General features: G+C 34.2%; 1 protein-coding gene across 1 annotated transcript in view; it reads left to right on the top strand.

Annotated features, from left to right (window-relative positions):
- Positions 1–26437, top strand: part of CWC27 (CWC27 spliceosome associated cyclophilin) — a 104101-nt gene that overhangs the window by 45764 nt on the left and 31900 nt on the right. Inside the window, exon 11 of the mRNA XM_065739811.1 lies at positions 20141–20238. Coding sequence (XP_065595883.1) covers positions 20141–20238 — 98 coding nt within the window. The remainder of the gene's footprint in view (positions 1–20140; positions 20239–26437) is intronic.

Genomic DNA, 26437 nt, shown 5'->3' with positions numbered 1-26437 from the left:
GTTTTGAAAGAAAAGTACTTGCCAGGTTTAAGTTAGACATTTCCTATTAAAAGTGCTTTCTATTATAGAAAATACTTTATCTCTTGCAAACAGTACTGGTTGTTAATGCAGATCATTTGTTGATGATTATGAAGTAGGGAAGTTATTCTGAAAGTAACAGGTTACAGGAAAGTTTCTGTATATATTACTTGCTTTGAAATTTTGTTTAAGAGTTGGTTTTATTAATTATGAAATTTCCTACAATTTAAATGTCAGCAATATAAATCATTAATCATTTTTCTATGTATTGTTCTTTTAAGACTTAGTTTAAACAATGCATGATATAGTTCGTGGCTACTGAGTCACTTGAGTATTCTTTTGAGATTATTCTTTTATATGTGTCATTTAGAAAATATATACACATTATTTAATTTATATTAGTATTTATTTAGATTTAATATATAATAAAATATATATTTTACTGATGAAACAATTATAGAGCTGTATTCTTTTAATGAATTTTAGTATGTCAGAATACTGCGTCCTCACCTGAGTATATGAATGCCTTCTTTGCTTTGGAAGTCAAGATTTTAAGGAGGTAATGGGAGTAAAAAATGAACTCATTTAAGTGTATGTTTTGGAAGGTATTTATATGAAATATCAATAAAAATAGTCCTCCACTAAAGTTAGAAATACAATTGAATGTAGTTTTAACCAAACCCATTTTGTATGGCTTAAGTAATAACAACAACAACAAAAAGTGAAGTAAATTAACATGGGACAACTACACCTTAATTTCTGCTGGGAAGCTATAATTTATATTTTAAATGAGTTTTTAGCTAATATACTTCGTTTTGTGTTTGTGGTTGCCTGAACATGTATACAGTTCTGATTGGTCAGTGGTGCACAGTTACTTCTAAAACTTTAGTATCTATATTTGAGGGTGCAATTAGCATGTTACTTATAGGAATTGTTAAAGAACAAAAAGAGACAAGATTTTGATAGTAAAAGGAAAAGAAGGACCAGAATATTTGAACTGGATATCAGAAGTATTTTCCAAATTATGAAACATAAGGAAACAGTTGTTGCAGATGCTTAACCGAAGAGAACAAAAAAAAAGCAGAATATATCTTGTAGACATAAGGAAGCAAATACAGACAGTCATTTCTATCTTTTCCCTGATGTATGCTTCTCAAGATAGACTTCATTTCTGCTTGTATTTTAATTTTTTAAGTCTGTTAATGTACTTCTGTTTTCTTACTGGAGATAACTATTTAGTGTCTGCAGATTTTATTAATGTATTTTTTATTGTCTGATTCATAATTTAAACAAGGCAGTTGACCAATCTGTAATAGTTAAGAAACAGAGTGATGAGCAATTCTAACAAATTCAAAACATAGATTATTACTGAAGGGTTTGATTTGTGTTACTAAAAGCCTGGCAGTGTGTAATAAATAAATAAATAAAATAAAATACTTCTGAAGTGATCTGGCCACATGGAACAGGCTTATCTCGTATATGTTGCATGAGTATAACTCCAGCTCAGTCATAATGTGAAATGAAACACTTTTACATGAATAGTATTTAGCCTGAGCATAAATGTAATTCAGTTTGTGGAAGTGCAGTGCATCTGTATTAACAGACACACAATGATTTCTTAAAAAAAGTCTGCTAGCAGATGGTGTCCAACAAAGACCACTATTGTTTCAGCGTGAGATGCTTCAAATGTTCTGGGCATTTAGCCCAGACATAGCCGTTTTCCTATATATGTGACCAAGCAATAACAAAAGAATGAAAATAGAGGTGTCAGTATATAAAAATATTTTTATAACTTTATATATCTAACAAGTCAGTGGCAATGATTAAACCAAGCTAAATTAACAAAACTGATAAGATAATTCTCTTTACATTTTCACGTCTCTCTTAACTGTTATTTGTCATTCTATGTTCTTGAAAAAATGAGTTTGGAAAGTTAAGCTACCTGCTGGTACTGTTTAAATGCCCACAGATAACATAATTCAAGCTGCCTGGTGCCTGAAAGTGAGTGTTAGGGCAATCAACAGGAACAATAAAAATCTGTCCAAACAGAAAATCCACAAATCCCAAGGATTTGGAGCCTCCCCATGGATTTTCCACAAATTTTGCTGTTTTCAGCAGAATCTAAGCTTTTATTTTAAAGGTGAACTGCAAAGCTGAAAAGAAAATTGAGTTAATAAAATATGTGCTGAATCCCCTACTCTCCTTTTGCAGCCTACTAACTGGGGCCCTCTGCCACATATGTTTTAACTTGTTCTTTAAAACAAAAAGGAAAAAAACAAAACAAAACAAAAACCTTTCTTTTCTACTATTATCCAATACTTACTGGCTAACTTCAAGAATAAGCTACCATTCTTCCCAATAGTCTGTTAATTCTGAAGAGAGTATTTCATAAATCCTTTTTTTTCAAGTTCAGCGACTACCTCCAGCTTACTTTGATCTTACCTTTTTCTGCATCTAAGACTGTAGAATGTGAACTCTTAATCATACAGCTTCATCCTTTTACTGACATCATTTTTAAAAAATTAAATTAATTAAGTGTTCTTTGGAAAATCTATGGATATTACAGGTAGAAAATACATTTAGGGTAAAACTTTGGTACAGATACTTCAGTGCCTGTCATTCCTCTTTCTAACAGTTTATGAACAGGAGAACTTTATGCATTGTTTAAAAACAGACAAAGTATTGCATCTGTCTTGTGAGAATTTGACTTACAGTAACTTCAAAGCCATGAGAATAAGCTTTACATAAAATCTGAGTGGGCATCCCTTACTTGAGACTATTTAATTATCATCACTAGAAGATCAGTGGAAATGGAAATATGAGTTTATTGACAAATCATCAGATCAAAATGAGACACAGGAATGCTAATGGTGATAAATGAAAAATAACTAATATTCTTGTTAATAGGTAAGAATTTTTAAGAAAAACAATTCAGCATGTGTATTAATTTTATTTATTTTATTATCCATGCCCTTTATGCTAGAAAGGAGAGATACTATTAAAATACTCTTTTTTGTTTTATATAAAAGAGAAGTACCATTGAAAGCTATGAGTCCCAATCTTTGTGTTCCAGTCTTCTTTGTTTATTTTAGCAGTGAATAACTGGTGCAATGTAAGTAAGTAAATAAATAAATAATAAAAAAAGAAGATACACCCTAGGAAAAAGTGTTGACAAGCCTTTTGTTTTATTTTTTTACAGTAGGACTACTTTTTGCTATGATCTGTTAATCTCTTTCCTTTATAGCATTGTTATTCTTCATTGATGTTGTCTGGCAGTTAATGTTTTCTGACAGTAATTTCAGTAAGAAAATGAAAACTTTTCTTTTTAAAAAGGGTAGCCTTTGCTTTTTAAGTGCAGATCATTTTATTTCAACTGTCTGATATCTGCAGCATTGCTTATTATTTGTTTACTGGTAGACTTAGTATTTTTAGCTAATTGAAACTTAGAGATGATGGCTATTTTAAGTTCTGAATTCTAGGTTTTCAGACCAGATATCTCTGATTTACAGAATTTTCCTCAAACTGTGATAATTATTCTTAAAACAAAATTACCTTTAAAATCTGAAAATGTTGAAAGCACTGAATATAATGCCAGCTGTCTGTTGTATTCCACAGGTGGGGATCCACTCAGTTTCTAACTTTTTTTTCTTACCCTAAATGGGCTGTCTTCAGCAATTTATAGGTATATTTGATTACTATTACAGCTGAACTGGCTTTCTTGCCTATTAAATGGAACTCACCAGTAGAACTCACTAAGAATAATTTCATTACTTTATATATTGTAAAATGTAAATGTGTTAGTTTACTCAGTATATTGGTATATTAGATGCTATTTAAGCTGTAGTAAAGGAACTGCATTATTTTAATTAACTTCTAAATTTATTTGTATTCAATGTTTACACATAAAAATATTAACATTGATAATAAAATTTTAATATTTGACAAATAAGTGCCCTCTGCAGCACTCATCAAATTAATGACATTGCTGACATTGCTACAATAATTGTCCTTATGATATTAAATATAATAGTATTATATTTGCCAGTTTGATTATAAAATTTAGACAACTATTTTATAGAGTATTAGGCTAGTAAAGACAGAAATTTAAGTGACTAGAACCTGAAAAAGAGGAAAATTCTGAGATATTTATTGATTGGTTGTAAAGTTGCATGTGGGATAAAATGGATTATTTTTTGCCTCTCTTTTTAAATGCTTTCAATTAGTTTAACTTTACTGTTCATAAATGTTTGCTTACAAGCGTACTAAGCCTTTCAGCCTAAATGTTTTAAATCTGCTGGAATTTTCAGTACTGTATATCATTTTAAGGTACAGATGTAATAAATGGAGCGTAGTTGGAATAATAGCAAAATTATTTACATGAAAAGCGAAGTACAAAAGTATCTGCAGATTTGTCTTATTAACTATGGCGTAACTGTAGTTCCAGGACTACTCTGTAACACCTTCTATTCTGTTATGTTGGACCACAGCATCAAAGGTGGATGTTGGTGCTATGGCAGTAGAGGTTGAACTTTCCCACCCGTGTTCCGTTACGTTTTGTGCCATGTAACAGTTGTCAACTGTTGATCAGTCTGACAAACTGGTGTCCAACATGGAATTGTGCATAAAACAGAAAACATGGTATCCACTGACATTCATCAACACTTGCTGAACATTTATGGAGACCAAACAGAGGATGTGAGCACGGTGAGGTGGTGGGTGGTACGTCTTAGCAGTGGCAACAGTGACCATGGTAGCCTCCACTTGTGCTGATTTTTTCAAACAAGGCGTGCAGATTCTTGTTCATTGCTGGTCAAAGTGCATAGCAAATGTTGGTGATTGTGCTGAAGAATGATGTTTTCTGGTTTAGAATTTTCTCTGTTGAATGATATTATTGTACTCTTTGCATCTGTTGAAATTTCCTTGGAAATGAATAGGAGGCATTACTTTCAGAGCAATTTACATATGTTAACTGTTTAATATGGATGAGCTTCACACAAGTCCTAAATACTGGGTCAGGTATTGATTATATTGGAAAAGGTTTATTAATTCCTTTCTTATTTAAGCATTTGTACATTACCTAAAAATTAGAAATAGATTTTTCTTTTTATCTTTACGTATCCCACAGCTGTTACTTTCAATGTTTTTCCAGTTATGTAAAGAAGCTGATCTTTTTTAGATCTGTGTAGAATGTTTACTTTCTCTCCATTCAAAAGCAGAAAACAACATGGCACTTTCTCTGAAAATTATTTTTTACCAAAGAGATATTTAATCCAAAATAAAGCAAGAAAACAAATGTAGTTGTGCTCATTTAGACAGAGACTCCTACAAAATGAAAAATGTCACTCCACGCTTACATGTTGCTAATTCAAAGTAATAACTGTCAGTGTTTAGAAGTCACAATTGATTTTAGAATAAGCTGTGCTGGATTAGATCAAAGATCTGTTTAGTCAAATACCCTGTCTCTGACAGTGGCCAGAAACAGAGTAGGTCTAGGATAATACTGGGAAACTTTTCCTGTTCCCAACAATCTAAAGTTTAAGGCTTATATAGTAGAAAATTCATTTGGGCTATTGTGCTTAATGGTCTTTGGTATATTTTTCTTCCATGAATATGTCTTGCAGCTTTGATCCCAGTCATGCTTTTGGCCTGAGATATCATATGACAGTACGTTTCTCAATTTAATTTTAACCAGTGTGGACAAAATTTCCTCTTGCTTGTTTTAAATCTACTGTCTTCCAGTTTCATTTTACACCTTCAAGTTCTTTTCTTATGAGAAATTGTGACTAACTCTAGCAGCTTGTTCTGTTGAAGACATTTCTGTCCCATATTTGGTTGGGTACAGTTTACAGGATCCTTCAAATCTTTGTTTGTGTTATAATTTGCCTTCCATAGGAAATTCTCATATCTAGCATCTCTAATCACTGGACTCTCAATAGTGAAGAAGGTTTGGAGATGGTGAAAAATGAGGAATTTGCTCTTTCACTGGACAGCCAAAGAAGCTTGATTGCCTTTTGTCACTGAAATCCTAATTGGATGTGGTCTTCTGACAGAGTATTTAGAGGAGGGATAATAAAAATAAGGCAAGGACTCATAAAAGATCCTCTTAATCACTATTAATTTCTGAAACAAACAACTGTAGACTGAGCTGCAGTGCTTGACTAGGGAGCGATTTGCAGAATTTTTGGAAAGATAGAGAACCATTACAAAAGGTAACTGTTTTCTACAGTATAACATGACGTGGTATGAATGTGTTGTACTGTATATCTCTGGCAATTAATTCTCTGAAGTGCTACAATTACTGCACATGCCTTCATTTTCAGTCATAAACAAGGGAAACAGATTGCTGCTAACAACGTATTTCATACCTAGTACTCGGCTTCTTAAGGAGCCCCTAATACCTGGACAAGCAACTGTGATGTGGGCCAGATTAATTGTTCAGAATTTTGACTTCATCTGAGAATCCTGCAACCCTCTCCCACCACATAATGTGCATGTGGTCTCTTCATGTGACAAAAGAGGGCTTTGGGAAGGCAGTGCTCCAGCTTCTTTACGTGCTTCTTTACTTGCTGCCAGAAAAATTTTTTCCAGTCTACTCTCCCTTGTCTGGATCAGAGGAGCCCCTAGGAGAAGGGGCAGCCAGGAAGGATCCTGAGGCTGGATGAATCACCCTGTTGGATCCTTTGAGGCTAAAATAGTACTATTGGAAAGAGGCAGTTTTTGTGAGGCTCAGTGATTGCTTCTAGACTTGAAACATGCTACAAATCAGTCTTTAAACTGACATTAAGTTGATGACATTTTTATGTACAGAAAAGCAATTTTATATAATGTTGAGGTTTTAAAAGAATTAAGTTATTTTGTTTCCCTTCAGAGATCTGTTCATTTTAAGTTTTAGTAAAAAACTGAATCTGTATTTACTTCAGGAGGAATATAGGTAGATTCAGAAGAAGGTTTAACTGATCTAATTATTGCCTCTCAATTAGGCGTTAATCCTGTATGTGCCTCAGCACTATTGTATACTCAAATATAGTTCTCAGTATAGTTTGCAGTAGCAGAGTATGTGAATGTGATTTGTTTACTTGAAATTAGGGTTACAGAGAGATTGCAGAGTAGACACTAGGGAATCATGTTGCCATTTCATAATAGGGAAGGATGCTAAAATCTGGAAGTGTCTAAGCCAGCAAACTCTATGAAGCATTTTTGGCAAGATTTTCCTTTTTGAATCTGTCTTTTCCATATAATTTCAAATTAAGTAATGTTTACCATTTGTTTTATTTAAGGCTGCTTCTATGGCAGAATTTACTACTTCGTATAGACAGGTGATGTGGCAGGACAGAAAATGATCCTGTATGGCTGTGGTGGCTATATTTTACAGTGTCTGATAGGTTTTTATGGAACCATTTGGTGATCTCATCAACAACAAGTCTATTGTTTCATTACTATCAGATTCAGCGTGTCTGTGATTAAATCAGCAGAATGGGGAACATGAAGGGAGTGCTGTTCACGTTGCAATCATTTCCATCTGTTATAAATTTTTATCAGATGTTGGGAAACGGCAGGCAAAACTCTGAGCAAGTGTTTTATCTGATTTCCAAGAAACAGTGATATGTAATTGGCATGTATTGTCTGTCTTAGTTCAATCTGTCTACTTAGATACTTTAAATGTCCAGTGGCATACAGGTATTACACAGCTTATAGAAACTTATTTCCATCTTTATGCACATTATTTACCTCTGTACGCTCTAATGGTGATATAAATATTTTGATACTTAGTATGAGCACTGATGGCACTTTCTGTAAAATGGAGGGTCAGATTGAGACTTGGAGAGGAAAATCTCCATTAGGCATATGCTGCTGTCCTAAATAGCTTTGCCTCAATTGATGATGTAGAAATTGGCAAGTGGAATTGGCTGGCCAGTGGCCAGTACTATTTGCCTTAGAGAAGTGGGAGAGGGCTCCATCAAGCAAGAGGCATAAACTCATTTATAATTAGATAATCTCTAGGAATGAAGTTTCTCTTTTTTCTGAAAATTCATTTTGGCATTAATTATTCTAACAAAGTTTTTCTGTTTTCAGTGCAAATGTCTGAGATGCTCGTGTTTAATCACGTTTAGGTTTTCAGTGCAAAGAAAATGTTAGGAATAGAGTTGTGTGGTCTCATCTGAGGAGTTAAAAATTTCCTCAAAAATTTTTAATGATGAGAATAATTTTTGTTATCTTTTCTGGAGCTTCCCATGTGATTTGACCATTTTGATATGGGTTATCCAGTTTTGTGTGTGATATTCTCAATTGAGCAACACTGTTGGTTTTTTTCAAGCCTCTGTAATATTTGTTATATTGTCCTCCTTAAATGTAAATTATAACATATTACATTATATGTTTTTTTTTCATAACTACAGGTTAATGGAGTTACTCACCAAGTTGTTGCTAATAAAACTCAGAGTCTCTTCATAAGCTTATTCTTTGACTTTAGAGCTTTGTAAGGCATACAAGATACATTTCCTTCTGCAGAATCTCCTTCAGTTTTCTAAGAGAATTTCATTCGAATATCTGAGAAGGTATCTGTGTTCCATGTTTTTCATTCTCTACTCCTGACTAAAAATCCTGTGAAATTGCCATTTTGTCTAAGATTAACTAATCTCCTGCTTTTGGATATTCCATAAGCATTACTGTCAAGGATCTTGTTCACTTTTTTAAATTTTTCAGCTTGGAATATTACCTTTTGCCGTAGTGTAAGGATACTAGGTTACTGCTTATTCTTGTTCCAATTAGCTATATTTTTATCACAGTGTACTTTGTTTTCAATTTGTTCAAACCATTTGCCTTCTCTAATGGCACTTCTAAACACTCTTGTTAATAGCATTTTTTAATATCTAAAGCTCTTCATTTTATTGTCCATTCCTATATTTGACCACACTTTCACCAACACAGTGAAATGAAACTAAGTAACTGAAACAGCATAGAGACTCACCATTAGGAGTGGTATTTTTTAGCCATTTGAAACTATTCATGAGAAGTTGCCGTAAAGTTTACTGTGCGTTCTTCGTTATTCCTGTAGTTTGAAATACATGGTATATGTTACTGTCAGAGCATTTGATATAACATAGTTTTTTTGAGGTAAGTTAGTGGAACAGTTGTTTAGTTCCTTCCAGAGGATATTCTCTGAAGCTTTATTATATTTCAGATTGTTGATAACTCTTCTTCTGGCTCTAAGAGTGTATCATCCTGATCTCCAAATCACATCGAGTTCTTATAGAGTTATCTCTCTAACATCTTATTTTGAGAAAGCTGAAACAAATACATCATTTATCTTATCAGCAGTGTTTTTGTTTTGCTTTATTATTCCCTTTAATCCCATGCGACCTAGTGACCTCTTCCTTCTTTTATGTTTTCTTGTTTTACTTAATTCAGTCATTTTAGTATTAATACTTTCAGCTGTTTCCTCTTTAAAGTTTGTCATAGATTGTAACATACAGCCTTCTGCAATCTAATCTGCCAGCCATAGGTTAAAGTTTACAGATAATAAAATTATTTGGTATTTTTATAAGGTAACCCCTTAAACTTCGTTGTCTAGTCACACTAACTCCTTGCCTTTCTGCCCCCTTTTTGGTGAGGTTTTAATTACATCTAAGGCTTCTGTTGTTTTACAAGAAGCAACTAGTTACTTCTAAAGCATTTAGTATTTTCTCTAAGACTTCTCTTATTTATCTGGAGAAACCATCTTTCTAAATTTTCAGAATGACTGTTGAATTACATGTTCCTTCTATGATAGAACACTGTAATAGAATGGCCTCAGTTTGACAGAATAATTAAAGACAAGGATAAATGGCTAATGGAAAAACATGCTGAATTGGTTTACTAAAGGAGAACTTGCCAGACTAACTTGTCTCAAGATCCTTACAGATCAAAAATAATCCTTTTTTGTAGACTAAGTACATGATAAAAGGAAGGTTAAAAGGAGTAAATTGATAAAATGAACGAAATTCAAATTTAGAAGAACTGTAAAATAGATAAGCTAGTTAAAGGAGAACATAAATTATGCTGTAGGAGGTTTTGGTCAAGTTTATTAGTATAGTTCCTATTTTTGAGTTTTCAGTAGCAGTTTAAATTTGGGGATGATAACCAGCAATTTGTATTAAGTGAAACTTCTAGGATAGTATCAAGCTGGAAAGTAATGTTAATGAAATAGAAGTTAAATAGATTGAGATAACCTAGTGAAAAATTAAATCATCACAGAAGTTTGATTGATAGAATTAAGCTTAGTTATAAGTTTATGCAATAGGGGGCTAAAACAAGAATTCTTAATGCAACCTGTCACTTGGAAGTGACAGATGAGGAAGAAAACTTGTTAATCACTATAGTGATAAAATGAAAAATGTGCTGAGCTGAAAGACAAGAAAGAAAAAGGTAAATGTGCTTCTATCACACATGAAGCTACATGTTGCCAGTTGATATAGATACACACCAGTTGTTCTGGATCAGGTATGCTGGCAGTCTCACAAAGGTTTTTTGGTTACTCTTTTTAGGTTATAACAATGTTGCCTATATTACATTAGCCAAATTGAGGTCCTTCTCTTACACTGGAAAAAGTTAGGTTCTCCTACCTGTTCCAGAATCTACTGTGAAAATGGAATACAGATAGTGCATAAAGTCATCTTTAAGATAAAACTATGATATATGCTTCTATACGAGCACTAATGCATACATCTGTCGTTTCTGGCAGTATACCCAGTGGCTGAACAATATAAATGAAGCAGCTCATGTAGAGAAAGCTAATACCTTTTATTAGGCTAACTGTGAAAGAAAAATAAACTAGCTGAAGAAGAGCTCATATGCACTGAAACGTGTGTTATTTTTCCTCTCCAGCTGTCTTCATTGCCCTAGCGAAAGATACTGCTGTTTGCTTAATACCTTTTTTCTTGCACATGTTTATACTTCATGCTTGGTCTGTAGGCCTGGCTGTTCTGCTTAGCTTCTTCCAACAGAATAAAATGGTAACATTCTTCATCAATCTCAGTGTGTGTGAATTCATTGCCCAGTATGTTAGCTGACATAAAATGCAGTTTATATTCCAGCATGCATAATTACATTAAAATAATCAGATTATTGATATTCTAATCATGTGATCTACTTATTTACACTTGGGTTTATGGAAATGGAAAGACAGTAATGGATGCCAGGGTGCTCTCTAATAATTGAATATGCCAGTCATATCAGATTTCAGTATTGAAATCACTCAGTAGTCCTAGATAAAATATATAAATACTGGTAATTCATCCATAAACACTTCCGATGCAGAAGTTCTTTTAAAGTAAAGGTTATAGTACTAATTGCAAACAGTAATATAGCAAATAACCCTTACACACTAAGGGTTGTAGTAGTAAATGCAAAGAGTAACATGGCAAGAAACAGCATTAACTGTTAGCGTGTCCATACTGCACCTAGCAGCTACATCAAAATACATAGCTCAGGTTTCTAACATCAAGACCTGTTGAATGTCTTCTACCATTTCTGTATCACAGAATCACAGAATTGAAGGAGTTGGAAGGTACCTCAAGACATCATCAAATCCAATTCCCCTGCTAAAGCTGGTACCCTACAATAGAGTAGGTGTCTAGATGGGCCCTGAATATCTCCGTAGAAGGAGACTCAACAGCCTCTCTGGGCAGCTTGTTCTAGTGCTCCATCACCCTCACTGTAAAGTAGTTCTTCCATATATTATCTTCTTTTGCAAGATGTAATTGCAATGTACTATCTGCAGAAGATAGACATCTGTCTGACTCCTTCCTACAGCAAAGCCAGGCTGGCAAAAAGACATGATCTATATTCCAAACCTATAATTTTCAATTTGCCTTTGCAATTTTACAGTTGTAAATTTCTTGCAGTGCCAATGATGAATAGTAAAGTAATCCAGATAAAATAAGATTCTTGAACCCTAGAAAAGTCTTAGATCTACATGCCAAATGGAGGAATTTGCTACCCATTCCAAGAATTGTATGTTCTGCAGGTACCCTAAGGGGCAGAAGAGGGAGTATCAGAAAAGCCTCAAAAACTGTGACTTTGTAGAACAGCCATTTCTGTTGATCCTTACTCACATTCTGCATGTGGTTATACAACTATGATAATTTACTTTAATTTATCATTAGTGATCTAATAGAAAATGCTATTTATATTTTAACTTAGAAAATTGAAACTGACAGAAGATGTTAAAGGGTGTTGCTCATGTCACATACTTTTATGTGACGATCTTGTCATTCCTTTATATAATTTTAAAATGAATTTATGAAATTAACACGGTTTTTTTTATTCTCCTGTTATGTTCACATTGAGCAACACTTAGTAAATAGTTTTACCACTTAAGTATAGCCAATTAGTAATACGTCCTCAGCTGCTTCTGAATGAAAAGCCAGAACAAGGGAATGAGAAGAAATGGCCTTAAAAATAGTAATAATAATGTGATAATAATACCATAAGAAGAGGAAAGGAATTAACTTTCTACACCATCAAAAATAATGGCTTAATATTATTACAGAAAACATTACTTCTGCAAATTAATTCTTGCTTCAACTAAAGTACACCTTTTAGAGAAACATCAAGTCCAATTGTGGGAAATATTCTTCAGCTGTTAATCATTGAGTATTTTCTCCATTTTAAATTCACATTTCCCTGAGTGAATCCTCTGGCTACAAGGTTGTTTGTATATATTTTTTTTCTTTTGCACCAGGTAAGTACTTGAGTTGTGAAAGAAAATCACCTTGTTTGATGTTGCTTATGCCAGGATCAGTGAATGACTGTATTTAGACTAATCTCAAAAAATTTGGGCCTTCCTCAGTGCTCAGGTGGAATTTAGAGAGAGAACACTAACTACTCTGTGTCGCAGCGGAGTTTACACTGGAGTTTGGTAAATTTGAGCTTGTTTGAAAGGCTAAATTCTAAGGTATTTTTGTGATTGATATATATATCAGATGAATTTTAATCTGCTTGGCTTTGTCATTAGCAAATGAGTGTTGATTATGCACACCCTAAATCACGTTCTGGTAAAGGTCTGTGCCACTTTATGTCTTATTTCTGTCTTCGTGGTGGTTTCACATTGGTTGGCAGCTTAACATCGCCAGGTTGCTCCCATACTACATCTTCTCAAGAGAACAGGGAGAAAATCGGATGAAAAAAAAGTTTCATGAACTAAGGACAGGGAGATTGCTCATAACTTAATGTCACAGGCAAAACAAATTCAGTGTAAGGGAGATTAATGTAATTTATAGCCTACTGCTAAGAGACTAGAAGACTGAGAACTAAAAGCACAATGAAACGGGGACTGAGGCTGCAGTCAGTACCTTGCACTTCCTTTCTGCACACTCATAGAAGTGTGCATGAGCATACAAGTGCGAATAGATGTATATGAAGAGGGATGGGTTTGTGCTTGTGCATAAGAAGTATAATCCTATGGTTGCTTACACCAGTGTCAAAATTACTGTTCTGTAATCGTTTATCTTTCCTTCTGCCAAAGTAAAGTCAAATATATAACTTAGCCTTTTCCATTTAGGAAGTTAATCAGTGAATTCAGAAGACACCTTACTATTTGCTCTAAGATATCTTCAGCATATGGCACCTGGGAACAAATTCATTAGTTTAACTTAGAGTAGTTGACTAAATTTTGGTTTTATTATATTCCTTGTCAGCTAAGTATTAATTCCTTATTAGAAATATGAAAGAGAAAAAAAATATTAGAAAGCTGAAGCATTGATTGCATAATATTTTAAACATAACTGTATAAAAACCTTTGTTAAAATAGAAGCTTATTGAAATTTAAACTCTAATACTAATGTGGCTTTAATTTATTTGAATGCTGAGATATGGAATATCTGTAGTAAACAAGCATCACAATTGAGTTTTGCAGACATTTTTATCAAGCCAGAAACCAGCTATCTGAGCTTGAAACAGTGAAAGAGCTAACATAACGAAACTCCATACCTAATATATAGTCATGAGTTTTTGGAGCTTTTCCTGCTCACAGCTCTTAAGCCAAGTACACGGTATAGTGTGTGTTTATCCACTAGTAGGCAGATCTTTTGTTGCAGAAGGTAAGATTTATATTATTAACTTTTAGTCTGGTTTTCAGTCTTCTTCCCATTTCATTTTTTATGAGGATGGGATCTTGATCTGCCAAAATCTGCTTTCTTTCAAATTCAGTGGAAGGATTAGAAGAGATCAAGCAGTCACCATCAGATTGTGCATAGAGCCTGTCCAGCCATATGGATGACTTCAAACTGCTAGGCTTTTTCTTGCTTTATATGATTTGTGACATGAATTTCTGAAACAGTTTTAGATTAGGAGGCAAGAAAATCATGCACCTTATATATTGAAACAGTCAATGGAAGGTATCTTTTCACTTTGGGATTGTAGAAAATACGGGAAAATCTCTGAAAGATTTTCCTGACCGATACTTCTGCATGCATGTGGCCTGCTTTGCTTTGCAGTACATAAAACCTCTGAAGGTACTTCTCAATCATTACATATAAGCTGAATTGTTCAAGATATGCTGATTTACTTTGCTGGTGACTTAGAGTTTAGCAGTCAAATATCGTTGAGAATTTAATTTCATTTAGCTTATATAACTAAGTTGGAAAATTAAAGACAGAATGAAGTGTTATCAAAATATAAGCATTGTTCAGGGATGCTCAATTTGAGTGTGAAACAAAGTCACATTGGGAAGCAAATATTCTGGTTTAAAAAAAAATATGAAATTGATCAAAAAGAAAAAGGATATAGCAAAGAATGTTTCAAATTCAAACACCAATACCAACTAGAAACAAGAGTCAGTGAAATATTGATGAAATGAGGTTTGAAGCAAGTGAAAAGGCATCTTTTCAACAGTTTAAATTAAAAATAAAGGGAAAAAAAACCTTTAGACATAGTATATATTGAGTCATCTGCTATACAGAATCATAGAATCATTGAGGTAGGAAAAGATCTTCAGGCTCATCAAATCTAACCAACCACCTGACCCATCAGTCTGAATCCCATCATTAAATCATGTTCCTAAGTGCCACATCCGCGTGTTTTGTAAATACCTCCAGGGTTGAGGACTCCACTGCTTCTGTGGGCAGCCGGTTCCTATTCTTGACCATTGTCTCCATGGAGAAGTTCTTCCTGATATCCAATCTAAACCACCTCTGGTGTAGTTTGAGGCTGTTTCCTTGTATCCTATGACTTGTCATCTGAGAAAAGAGACTGACACCCGCCTTGCTACAGGCTCCTTTCAAGTAGTGAAGAGAGTTTTCCCTCAGCTTTCTTCTGGGAGAATAAACTACTACATCTCTGTCAGCTGCCCCTTCTGTCTTGTGTCCTTGTCACTTCACCAGTTTTTCTGCTCTTCTTGCAACTCATCTAGCAACTTCATATCCTTCTTGTAGTGAGGGGCCCAATACTGTCCACAGTAGTCAGATTGCTTTCTGTCTTACCAGGCTGAGTACAGAGGACTGATTACTTCCCTAGACCTGCTTGCCACTTGATTTCTTATGCAATCCAGGGGGCGAGTGGCTTTCTTGACCACCTGGGCACATTACTGCCTTGTCTTCAGCCAACCAAAATTTATTCATAAATATTTATTTTCTATATATGGAGTGTGCAGTATGCATAATGTGAGGAAGGTAAAAAGTTCATGTCCACTCACAAGGGAGTACATCTTTTAGCTTAAGGACTTGCAGAAAACAGGCCTAGTTAACTATGCTTTCTGCTTTACTAATGTTAATTTATAATAAAAAACAGGAAATTACAAAGAACTGTAGGACTGCCATCACAGTCTAAACATGGGAAAAGGTACAGTACCAAGAAATGAACATAATTTATCCTCTCTTCTTTTCTAACTAGGTATAACTGAATGCTTTCTTCATTATACTCAAAAGCAAAAAAGATGGCCAGGAAAGTTGTAATCAGTGTTGGCAATTAGTAGATAACTGTGTTGCTTCTTAGAGAAACTGGAGTGATAGAATGATGCACTTTTAAAGAGATGACCTTTTTGAATAAAAATAAAAGTTTATAAACATTGCTTATAGTACAAATAGATTTGTACCAAGCATTTGTTTATAAGCCCACTATCATTCTTGCTTTCATTTAAAAAGTCTTTATATGAGAGCAATAGGGTGCCTGAGGACAAACCATTAAGAATAGTTTGAATTAAATAGCACTTAGCCACAATGCTACAAGAAAACCTTACAATACTACTGCAAAATGGATTGTACAATTGGAAATCAGGAGCGTATGTTTTAACTGCAGGTTAGTACAATGGCTGAAGAACATTTTGGAAAGAAGTGGTAAGAAATGGGTTTACAGTCATCACAAGAAATTATTTGAGTACTCAGTGGAGTGATGACCTTGTATTCTTTGTGAATCAAAACAAAGGCAACATGTATACATTCAGCCATCCCTCACTGGAGTGTTCGAACCCATCATGTCTGATTCTGGGGCCAGTGTTCAGAAGGATTGTAGACATATTGCAGGGAGTTATATTGTAAACAGGAGTTACTAAAGTGATGAGAACATCCTTTCCTTTAAAAAGGACAGAAAGAAATATAAATTACTTTGTTTGATGAAGAGAAACCCAAGTAATGACCAAGATAGCAGTGCAGTTGATCATGCATTCAAATAGTTTACCACGAAAACTGATAGGTCTGCATGCGTATTATCTTTAAAATGCAGTAAAAGATGAACCTGAAGACAGCCAGTGTCTTGTAGCTTCTACATCATGGAGTTCCCATGAGTCAAACTGATGCATCTAAAAACCCTGGAGTTAAAACATTTTCTTCTAAAACTGATCAGCTAGGTTTTTCTTCTTTAGAATAAAAACATTCTGAATTTGATTAATTTTGGTATAAAAAAAAATGAACAATTCTTTTGATGTTGTTGTTCCGTTTTAGTTTTTGACTTAAGCAAGTACATTTTTGGTCTTGTTTTCTCATACTGCTTCCTGGAGCTAACTTGCCTAGATTTTGGCAGAAAAAGAAACTGCCTGTAATTCTTTTCAGAAGCATTCAGTATGCTGTTTATTAAATGAGTTCAGGCATATATAGAGACAAATAAATATATATGCAGTTATTTTTGCTTGATCTTCAATGTGGAACAGATAGTTGAGCTAGCTGATGATAATTATGCTTGGCCCTGGAATAGTATAAGCCTATGGGTAAAATGTTTCAATGGTTAGTATCTTTTAGGATGTTCCAACTTCAATTAGAAAAGGTTACTGAGGGTTATACAGTCAAGAGATGGTAGTAATTGTAGATAAATAAAAAGACTGACAGTTCCAGATAAAAGGTTAAAATCTCTTGTTTACAAATAAGCTAATGTTAGTCTTTATCTGGAAAATTGTGGCATTCATTTACTCTACAGTGTACTTTACATTCAAAAGCTATAAAACTTGCTGCCTATAGGAAATTTGGTCCATGTATATTTTTAGAATGAGTTCTTCAAGCTAGAATCCTGCTTGATACTTAAACAATTTCACCAGAGTGTTCTTCACAAATGTGGAGATGAAAGATTTTAAGAATGAGCTATGCTTCTGGTTTCAAAAAACAAAATTTAGAAAGGAAATGATTTGTGGTTTTGTACACAGCACTGGTAATACCACTTCAGAAAGAGAAAATGCAGTTGTGTGTTACTTGTTCGGTTTCCGTTTGTGTGTTTGGGACCTTCAAAATGGGAATAAGTAAGCTGAGGAGGATATTGCGCCTTTGGAAGTTGGTGTTGAGGGAGAGTGGAAAGCTTCCAAACTACAGAAAGGGGAAAGGAAGAATAAAAGCAAGAGGAGATTCCATTGCATAACACCATGAAAGCAGTGTAGTGACATAGGATTTCCACAGAAAAGAAGCAAGAGTGCAACTACATGCAAACAAAAGCTAAATTATGACAAGAGTGCAAATTTACTGCATGCAAAGACCTGTTAAGATATGCAGGGATCAGGTACAGACTGATTTGTGGTCCCTCGTTCCATTGCCTTTCTTCTTCAATTTCATGTTCTTCTGAGTATAGCTTGGCTTTCCAGTTAATCAGTTCTTTTGACTTCCTCATTTCCACAAAGGGTTTTTGAGTTGCTTTTCTCACCTGCCTACCTCTGTAAGCTGAGCCTAGGAAGGTACATAGTTTAGAGTTTAGGAATTTAGAGTTTAGGAGCCAAGTATCATAGTCTTTTATCAATGTACCATCTGTCTACTATTGATAATAGAAGGATCATGTAAAATTATTTTATAATTGGACTCCACAGGAATTAGGCATGTCTATGTTCTGTACAGAAACCTATTTGCAATGGAAAAATAAAAGGGAAATGTGAAGGATAAATAGCTGTCAAAGAATAGTTCGTTCTTCCACATTACATCAGAATAACTTAGAATTTCTAAGTGTGTCCCTCTTCCAAAAAACCTTTTGTTGTGTTGGACTGTGTTACTCTGAGTGCCATTTGTAACCACCACTTGCTGAGTTGCAAAGAATTCAATTTTTTTGAGGAGGAGGAGGGGAAGATGAAAGTTTTAATTGTACCTACCAATGTACTTAAGGAACTTAAAGAAGAAAATAACATAATTCCCAGGCACATGGAAAATAAATAGGAACTTAAATTTTGGAAAAAGTAGAAAATACTGATTCTAACACACAAAAAAAAATGGAAGCAGTTACCAGTTCTTTCATGCTAGTGTTATATGTGAATGTTGAATGAAATTTAAGAAATCAAATCTAAACATATGGAAAAGCTTTCTCATACCAAGGATGGTTCATCAGTGCAGCAGGTTGCCCAGAGACATTCTAGAGTCTCCATCTTCGGACACTGGACTAACTGGACTGTGCCCTGAACAACCTGCTCTGATTGGCCATGCTTGCACAGTGGAGTTGAAATGGATGATTTTCAGCAGTCCCTCCTTATCTATTTTGTGATTCACTGAAGAATCATAGAATCATAGAATTGCTTGGCTTCAAAAAGACGTTCAAGATTATCAAGTCCAACCACAACCAAACCATACTGCCCTATCTCTAATAACCCACCGCTAAATCATATCCCTGAGCACTCCATCCAAATAGATTTTAAACACATACAGAGAGATGGCTCAACCACCACTCCTTCCAGTGCTTAGCAACTCTTTATGTATAGAAGTTTTTCCTCATATCCGACCTGAACCTCCCTTAGTGCAACTTGAGGCCATTTCCCCTTGTCCTATCACCTCTCACCACTGAAAAGAGACCAGACCAACCCCATTCTCAGTGCAGTCACCTTTCAGGTATTTGAAGAGAGCATTAGGGTCTTTTGTCAGCCTCCTCTTCCCCAGACTAAACAGTCCCAGCTCCTTCAGTCACTCCTCATAGGACATATTCTCCAGGCCATTCACAAACCTTGTTGCCCTTCTTCAGACCTGCCGCAGCACCTCAATGTTCTTTCTATATTGAGGTGCCTAGAACTGAACACAGTACTTGAGGTAGGGACTCACCAGTGCCGAGTACAATTACTTCCCTTGCTCACTACACCATTCCTGATAAAAGCCAGTATGCCAGAGAAACACATTTCACTTTATATTGTCACAGTGACTTGTAATATTATTTTTTCTAGTGTTATTTCCTGTTTTCTTGTTCTAACATTTTAAAATTAAGTTAATTTTCATATGTAATAATTTCTCCTTACATACATGTAATCTTAATCACATCACAACTACATTATCTGTCCATCTAAGAAATCAAGAATGCTGGCACTCATTACTTCCATAAACTGATTTTTATAATACATGTAAAATTTATTTGGCATAATCTCTGTTTCAAATTCTCTTTTTGTGGCTCTTATAGTTAAATAGTACAGTGTTAAATTAAAAATACAAATCGGAGTTCTTTGTTTTGTTATTCATGTCCTTGACATATTTCTAAAGGACTCTTAAAATAAGTCATCTGTTATGTCCTTTTGTTGTCTTTTATAATGAAAATACAAGCTTTCTTAGTTTCTAATTGATTCTTAAGCCATGTTCCTAGCATGAGTGAGTCAGTACATCCCCTTCGTTTATATCAGAGATTTACTGCCCATTAACTTTGGTTCTGTTTCTCCTGAGTGGCTTTACATTCCCAGAAGATTAAATTCTTGTAAATATTTTTCCCCTTCCAGTGAGGAGCTGCGGAAAGAAGCACGACAGCTGAAACGTGAACTGCTAGAAGCAAAGCAGAAAAAAGAAAAGCAAACTGTAAAACCCCAAGAAAAGGAAGGTAAGAAAAGGAAGGTACAGCAGGTGCTGTTTAGATCTTCAGTTAACATCACAGTTTTAAACTTGTTTAGGTTCCACTTGCATAAATGTGGACAATATTTGTCAAAATAGATGGTGTCTGGGTGTTTTTTTTTCCAGAAAGTTAGTTTTCTGTAAGAATGGGAATGCTAGTAATGAAAGGATACCAGTATATAAATACACTGTACAGGTAGCGTTCATGCTTCAAATGTTCTGAATTTGAAATACAGTTTTGAATTCTTTGAAGGGTATCTACCTGTTCTGACCTCTTGCAATGTAGAAAGTTTTCTTGTCTATTCAAATTGGAAAAGCACTTAAGTACACATGCTTAATACTGAACTCAAATCAATTGACTTTAAGCTTCTGCGCTTCTCCTGAATGGTACCAATTGAACTTAAATCTAGAGGACAGATTATAAATAATTTAGAAAATAGGTAAAAAGTGTAACAGTTGTTAGATATTGTCATGAATTCTCTTGAATAACAAGTGAGATTAATTGACAACCAGTCTGGCAAATGAAAAAAATGCAGTATATGAAACTTGCATATGAAATCTGTCATATTATACAAAGTAGTGGCCCTAAAAAGGTTCTAGAAATCATATTCAGTCATTAAATGAATGCAAGCTCTCCTTGGCAAAACAGCTGATGCAGTCACTGGATACATGAATAAGAAGTGGAAGTGTGGAAAAGAGAAAGAATAATTCTTGTTTTGATAAATGAAAAAGAAACATGCCTTGTATGGCAGTTGTAATGCCATTGCTTAAACATATCCCTGTTTGGGTGCCAGTTACGTCAGAGGACTTACTGGGCAGTAATTAGAGGAAATTTCATAGTGGCAAACCAAGTTAATACTAGGACATGAATGATAGATAAAGCTACAGTACAGTTTGAAAATATACCTTTTATTTTAGGGGTGCTGCGGAGAAGGAAAGGAAGCTTTATGTATCAGTTTGTTTTCTTTTAAATTTCTTTGAAGTAAATAGCAGGTAGGATATAAACCTGCTGAAAATCAGTAGGTAGCAGCTAGTAGTGAAAATAATCCTGGTTTCCCTTTTTGAGCCCAAGTGGTCTATTCCATTGTTAAGAGACATATATGGCAGGAAAGAAACTATTCAACAAGTTCCTGGAGTAACTAAAAATTCTGAAAATAAACATATTCCAAAATCGAAGACAAAATTAAAAAGATGTTAAATTAGATGCAGACATTGATGGGCAAGATGATTAATGAAAATACAGTAATAGGAGAAGAATAAGCAAGAAGACGTTGTCTTTTGCTAGACAATAGTGAAATTTGCTTCATCTTTAGCATACAATTTTGTTTATATGGTAACAAGGGATCAGTGACATAAAGGAAGTACTGTAATTAAACTGGAAAGCAGGTATACCAATAATCTGGTTATCAGTGATTTGGAAAATAGGACAGATCACTTTTATTTGTGGACTAAAAAAATCATCTGTGGGGTAGGGAAGGGAAATGTAACAGGAAATAATTAAAAACAATGTATATTTAAATGCTAAGGTTTTATTTTTACATGCAGATGTTAAAAGGATGAGTTAGGTGAGGGATTTGCACTATCCCTGGCTTGTGTTAGTGCTTCTACTGATCTGATTGTTTGTTAACTTGGTAGAAAACTGTTGTTCGTTTGCAACACTTCCATGCTGAGTTGGTAGATTGAATCAGTTTGTAGAAGTTTAAAGTCAAATCATGATAAGCAGAATATGTAACTCAGAAGGGGAAGAGGTCTGGGGAATAAAAGGTAATAATAAGTGGCTTGTATCTCTTTTAAAAATAACCAATTGTATAAAAGCATGCTGTTCAGTGTGCAGTGCCATTTAGCTTAAAATCTAGGAAATATGGGGACTGAAAATGATTAAAATATTCTGTAACATACATATAAAGTGGTGTGTTTATATGCAAGACGATTGTCGCACTTGAGTGGGTCTTCAGCCTGAGTGTGAGCAAATTCATGAAAAAAAAAAAGTGAGAGACATCTTAAAAGATCACAGAGAAGAGCAGCAACAGTGACTGATGTTCTGGCAACATCACTTGACATTTGAAGATTTTATGAACAGACATCCCAAAGGAACCTATATCAAGGAACTTAGTGTTGAACGGCACCATGGAGCTAAGGTTTTGAGGGTGAAGAGAAACTAAGTGTCCTGCTACCAGTGATGATAGCTGTGTGGATGCATTACAGAAAGTATTGTATTTACCATCTCTGAGACTTTAAATTATACAGTTAAAATTAAAGTTTGTACGTCTGCCAGAATTGCTCAGAAAGGTATCAATGTCTTTGTTTTTTGCTTTCTCTCCACTTAACTTACTCTTGTACTCTAGTGAGTCATTTTATCTTTGTCAGAGAATGGTTGCTATCCTAATGATGTTTCCTCTTTTGAGGAAGACTTAAACAGAGAAAAGTAATTGACCATATGATCGAAAGAGTGACATTTCTTTCTATTAATAGAGAATCCGCCACTGAAAAATGCACACTGAAAAAATAAACGCAAAGGACTCATTAAACATGCTTTATTTGGTCTTCAAGAAGAGGTGTTTAAAATGCTTTATTTTCTGTACTGTATTCTACCAACTGCCTTTTAAAAATTATTCTTCACTTGTCATTCACAAACATATCAATTTGTTGTCTGCATGGAAAGCATAAGTACAGTTGACAGGTAAGGTTCTGGCAAAGGATGAAATCGCTTGCAGAAAGAGAAATTTTAATTCTCTAGAGAGGTGAAATTTTAATAGGAATCTAACTGGAACATACATCTTCATTAGTGTCTTTGCTGCAAACCAGATGTGTCTTTTTGGATGATGCCACACAAAAAGATGTGTTCCAAGAGAACACCTGCTGAGTTCCAACAAGTAGTCCATAATAAAACAGCCCCCAAATCGCACAGTGAGTGGATCAGGGCATTAGCAAATAATTTGCTACCATTTCATAGTATTTTTGGCCAATACTGCAGTAGCCAAAGTTTTCCTGTCTTTCGTGAGTTTCCGCATTACACCTAAAGGTAGCCTAAGACAAAAAAGGCAAGTCTGTCCACATTTAAAAAAACTGTTATTTTCTTTTTTTTTTTTTCTAAAATATTGTTTGTACAAAATATGATTTGTAGGGAACTAAAAGCACTTTTCTGAAATTTGCCTTTCTCACTCTAACAAAATGTTGAGATTTTTTCTCTTAACATCTGTTAAAACATTTGAGTTCTGAATTACCAGTTTTAAAGAAGGTGCAGATTAAAATGACTAAATAGCATTCTTTGACTCTTAACCTACTGTCTTGCTATGATGTTGGGATAGTAATTTAAGAACTGCAAGCAAAGACCTCTAAACTTGCTAGATGACATTGTGAAGGCAGAGTCATAGACACTTGTAAATCTTACAATACTGATGTAGTGTTATATCTCAGATTTAACTTTGGTCTGTGTAACATCATCGTATTTATTGCACATCATGTTACAAAAATTGCAACAGGACTGAGTATTCACACTGGATCTTAGGCTGTTGGAAAAGCATGAGAAAATGAATTTGTTGATTATGAAGAAGAAGAAGTAAATGTCACTATGTTCTAGATTCTCGTACAGGAAGTACCAGATTTAGACAGGGAGAAACATGTGGAAAATGTCACTGGAAATAAATTGAAAGTCATGTTGGAGTGTTAATATTTCCTTAATACTAAAGGAAAAATAATTGCAGAAGCCAAATGAGAAAATGAGAAAGCCATACTGATCTGATGTAAGATATTTCAAGTTTGTACAAGAACACAGTCTGAACATGTGTGATCCAGGTATGATCATGTGATTGTTAATACAAAAATAGTTAACTGTAAAAGCACAGTTATATTATTGCACTTTTTTCTGATGGTTGTACCACCAAGAGATACAGAGCAGTTGGATGCAAATGGGGAAAAAAAATAACAAAGAAATGTATGAATTTATTATTTGGAGATAGTTGAGAGCATTTATAATTTAAATAGGAAGTAGTGGGACCTTAAGTATTTAAGATGGCAAATGTAAAGGGCTAAGAAAGATACCTTTACTGTGTTTATATATAATAAAATCTAACAGCAGTAAAATGCTATGTTTTACCTGAGCAAGTGATTTTGCCCAAAAGTTAAAAGCATTTAATTTTATATTAAGCTTGCTTAATAATTTAACATCTGACAAATGTTAACAGTTTACCTTTTCTGCATTAGTTTGCATACAAGAAATTGTGTCATTGAATTCCTCCATGGAGAAAAAATGGCACCCACTGACATTCATCAATGCTTGCTGAACATTTATGGAGGCCAAACAATGGATGAGAACACAGTGAGGCAGTGGGTTGTGCATTTCAGCAGCAGAGACAGTGACGGTGGTGGCTTGATCTGGTGCTGATTTTTTTGAACACGGCTTAGAGGCTCTTGTTTATTACAGGCAAAAATGAATAGCTAATGGTGGTGACTGCATTGAAGAATAGTATTTTGTAGTTGAGAATTTGTTCAGTTGAATAGTATTATTGTACTTTGTATCTGTTGTAGTTTCCATGGAAATAAATAGGAGGCATTACTTTTAGAGTGACCTATGTCACATAGCACAGAACATTTGAGAAACTAAGGAGGATTAGGGTTGAAAATTTAAGTGTTTACATTGTTTCAAGAGGACAGAGATTAAAAAAAATAATTCCCTCCTTACAAGTTTGATTATAACCAGCTTTCCAATCTGTGAATACAATTGTTAACTATGCCAGACTGCTGTCAAGACCTTACTTTAAATAAGATGTTTTTCTTTTATGTGACATTCACTGCAGTGATGCCAGAAATTACATCAAACGTTATAATTTGAGTGCTGAATTACTTCAGCATTTTGAAGTACTTAATCAAGTGTTTGAAAAAGATATACTTCAAAGTCTTATTGCGCAAATCTGTGAATATACTTCAAATTTACTCTAGAGAAATATCATGTTTCCTTAAATACATGTTGGTTTTAAATAGTTTTCAAGTGCTATTTTCATTTTTCTCATTAAAATATTTTTTGAAACTATCTGATAATCTTTGAGTGAAGAAATTTAATTACCACACATGAAAAAAAAAGCCACAACATAATAACTACTAATGTAAAAATCAGCATAAAGTGTAAGGCTCCTGCAGGGGCACAGATTGTCATCTAGCTTGCTTGTAGCAAAATAATTGAGTGATAGAAGTGTTCAGAAAATTCAACAAAGGTAGCAAGAATGCAAGTTTAAGATTATGCTTTATTTCTGTTTTTATTTTTACGTCTGTGTAATGTCACTGGCATGTAAAGATTTGCCTAAGTCCTGTCAGGAAGTTTTCTTGATGTCTGATACCATAAGAGAATTGTGCATGTTTCAGAAAACTGAAAACTCCAAAATCCAAATTTTGGTTTTTGAAATTACATAGCATAAAGAATGTTAAGTATGAAGATCTGTGGGATATGGAGTAGATAGCATAACTCCATGGTATTGAAGTGTGTGCATCATTAATGTTTCATTTTTGTAAACTTTTGTTTTCTTCTACTACTTCAATTTTTATTTTTTTCTCCTATAAACTCTCCTGAAGTAATACCAAGAATCCATATTCAGCCTCTTTCCTGCTAAAGTGAATGCATTTCTCTCTTCTTTCTCTGCTTGCTAAAGAAAAGACAACAAAAGCTTTGCTGCAAGCCAGCTGTGATTTTAGTAGTAAACTTAAGCATGTTCTCGAAGTCAACTGGCATTAGAAAATTAACTACATTTTAGACTGGGACTTCTATAATGTCTGCCTAAAAGTTGCCAAATTTCAGAGAAGATTCACTAGGAATTTCCATTGTCACATAATGAAGTCCATCATTAGTGGGCTTTGCTTTTTCAAACAAATGCTTGAAGCTCTGAGAATTACTTGTAAGATTATGCTGTTTAAGTTGGCTAAATTAACCAGTAAGTTTGTTCTCTAACTATTATTTTTAACTGTAGCAAACTATATAATCCAGTAATAAGCTCAACACTGGAAAATAATGCTGTAAAAAAGTGTATTTGGTTGCTCACTAGAAATATATATTTCTTGACTATTGTCTTGTTTATTAAACAGTGGCTTTTCAAGAACGTAGAAGTTCCAGAGTTATAGTAATTAATAGTTTAAGATGTGAAGAAAATGACAAGTTAGGTAGTCCTAATAAAAAATATACTGGAGTAGGTTATAAATTC

This window comes from Cyrtonyx montezumae, unplaced genomic scaffold (assembly GCF_038088225.1).
Source record: "Cyrtonyx montezumae isolate F1298 unplaced genomic scaffold, pur_monq_1.0 scaffold_25, whole genome shotgun sequence".
Lineage (NCBI taxonomy): Eukaryota > Metazoa > Chordata > Aves > Galliformes > Odontophoridae > Cyrtonyx > Cyrtonyx montezumae.
The sequence above is the reverse complement of the archived record's forward strand: the minus strand, read 5'-3'. Positions and strand labels throughout refer to the sequence as shown.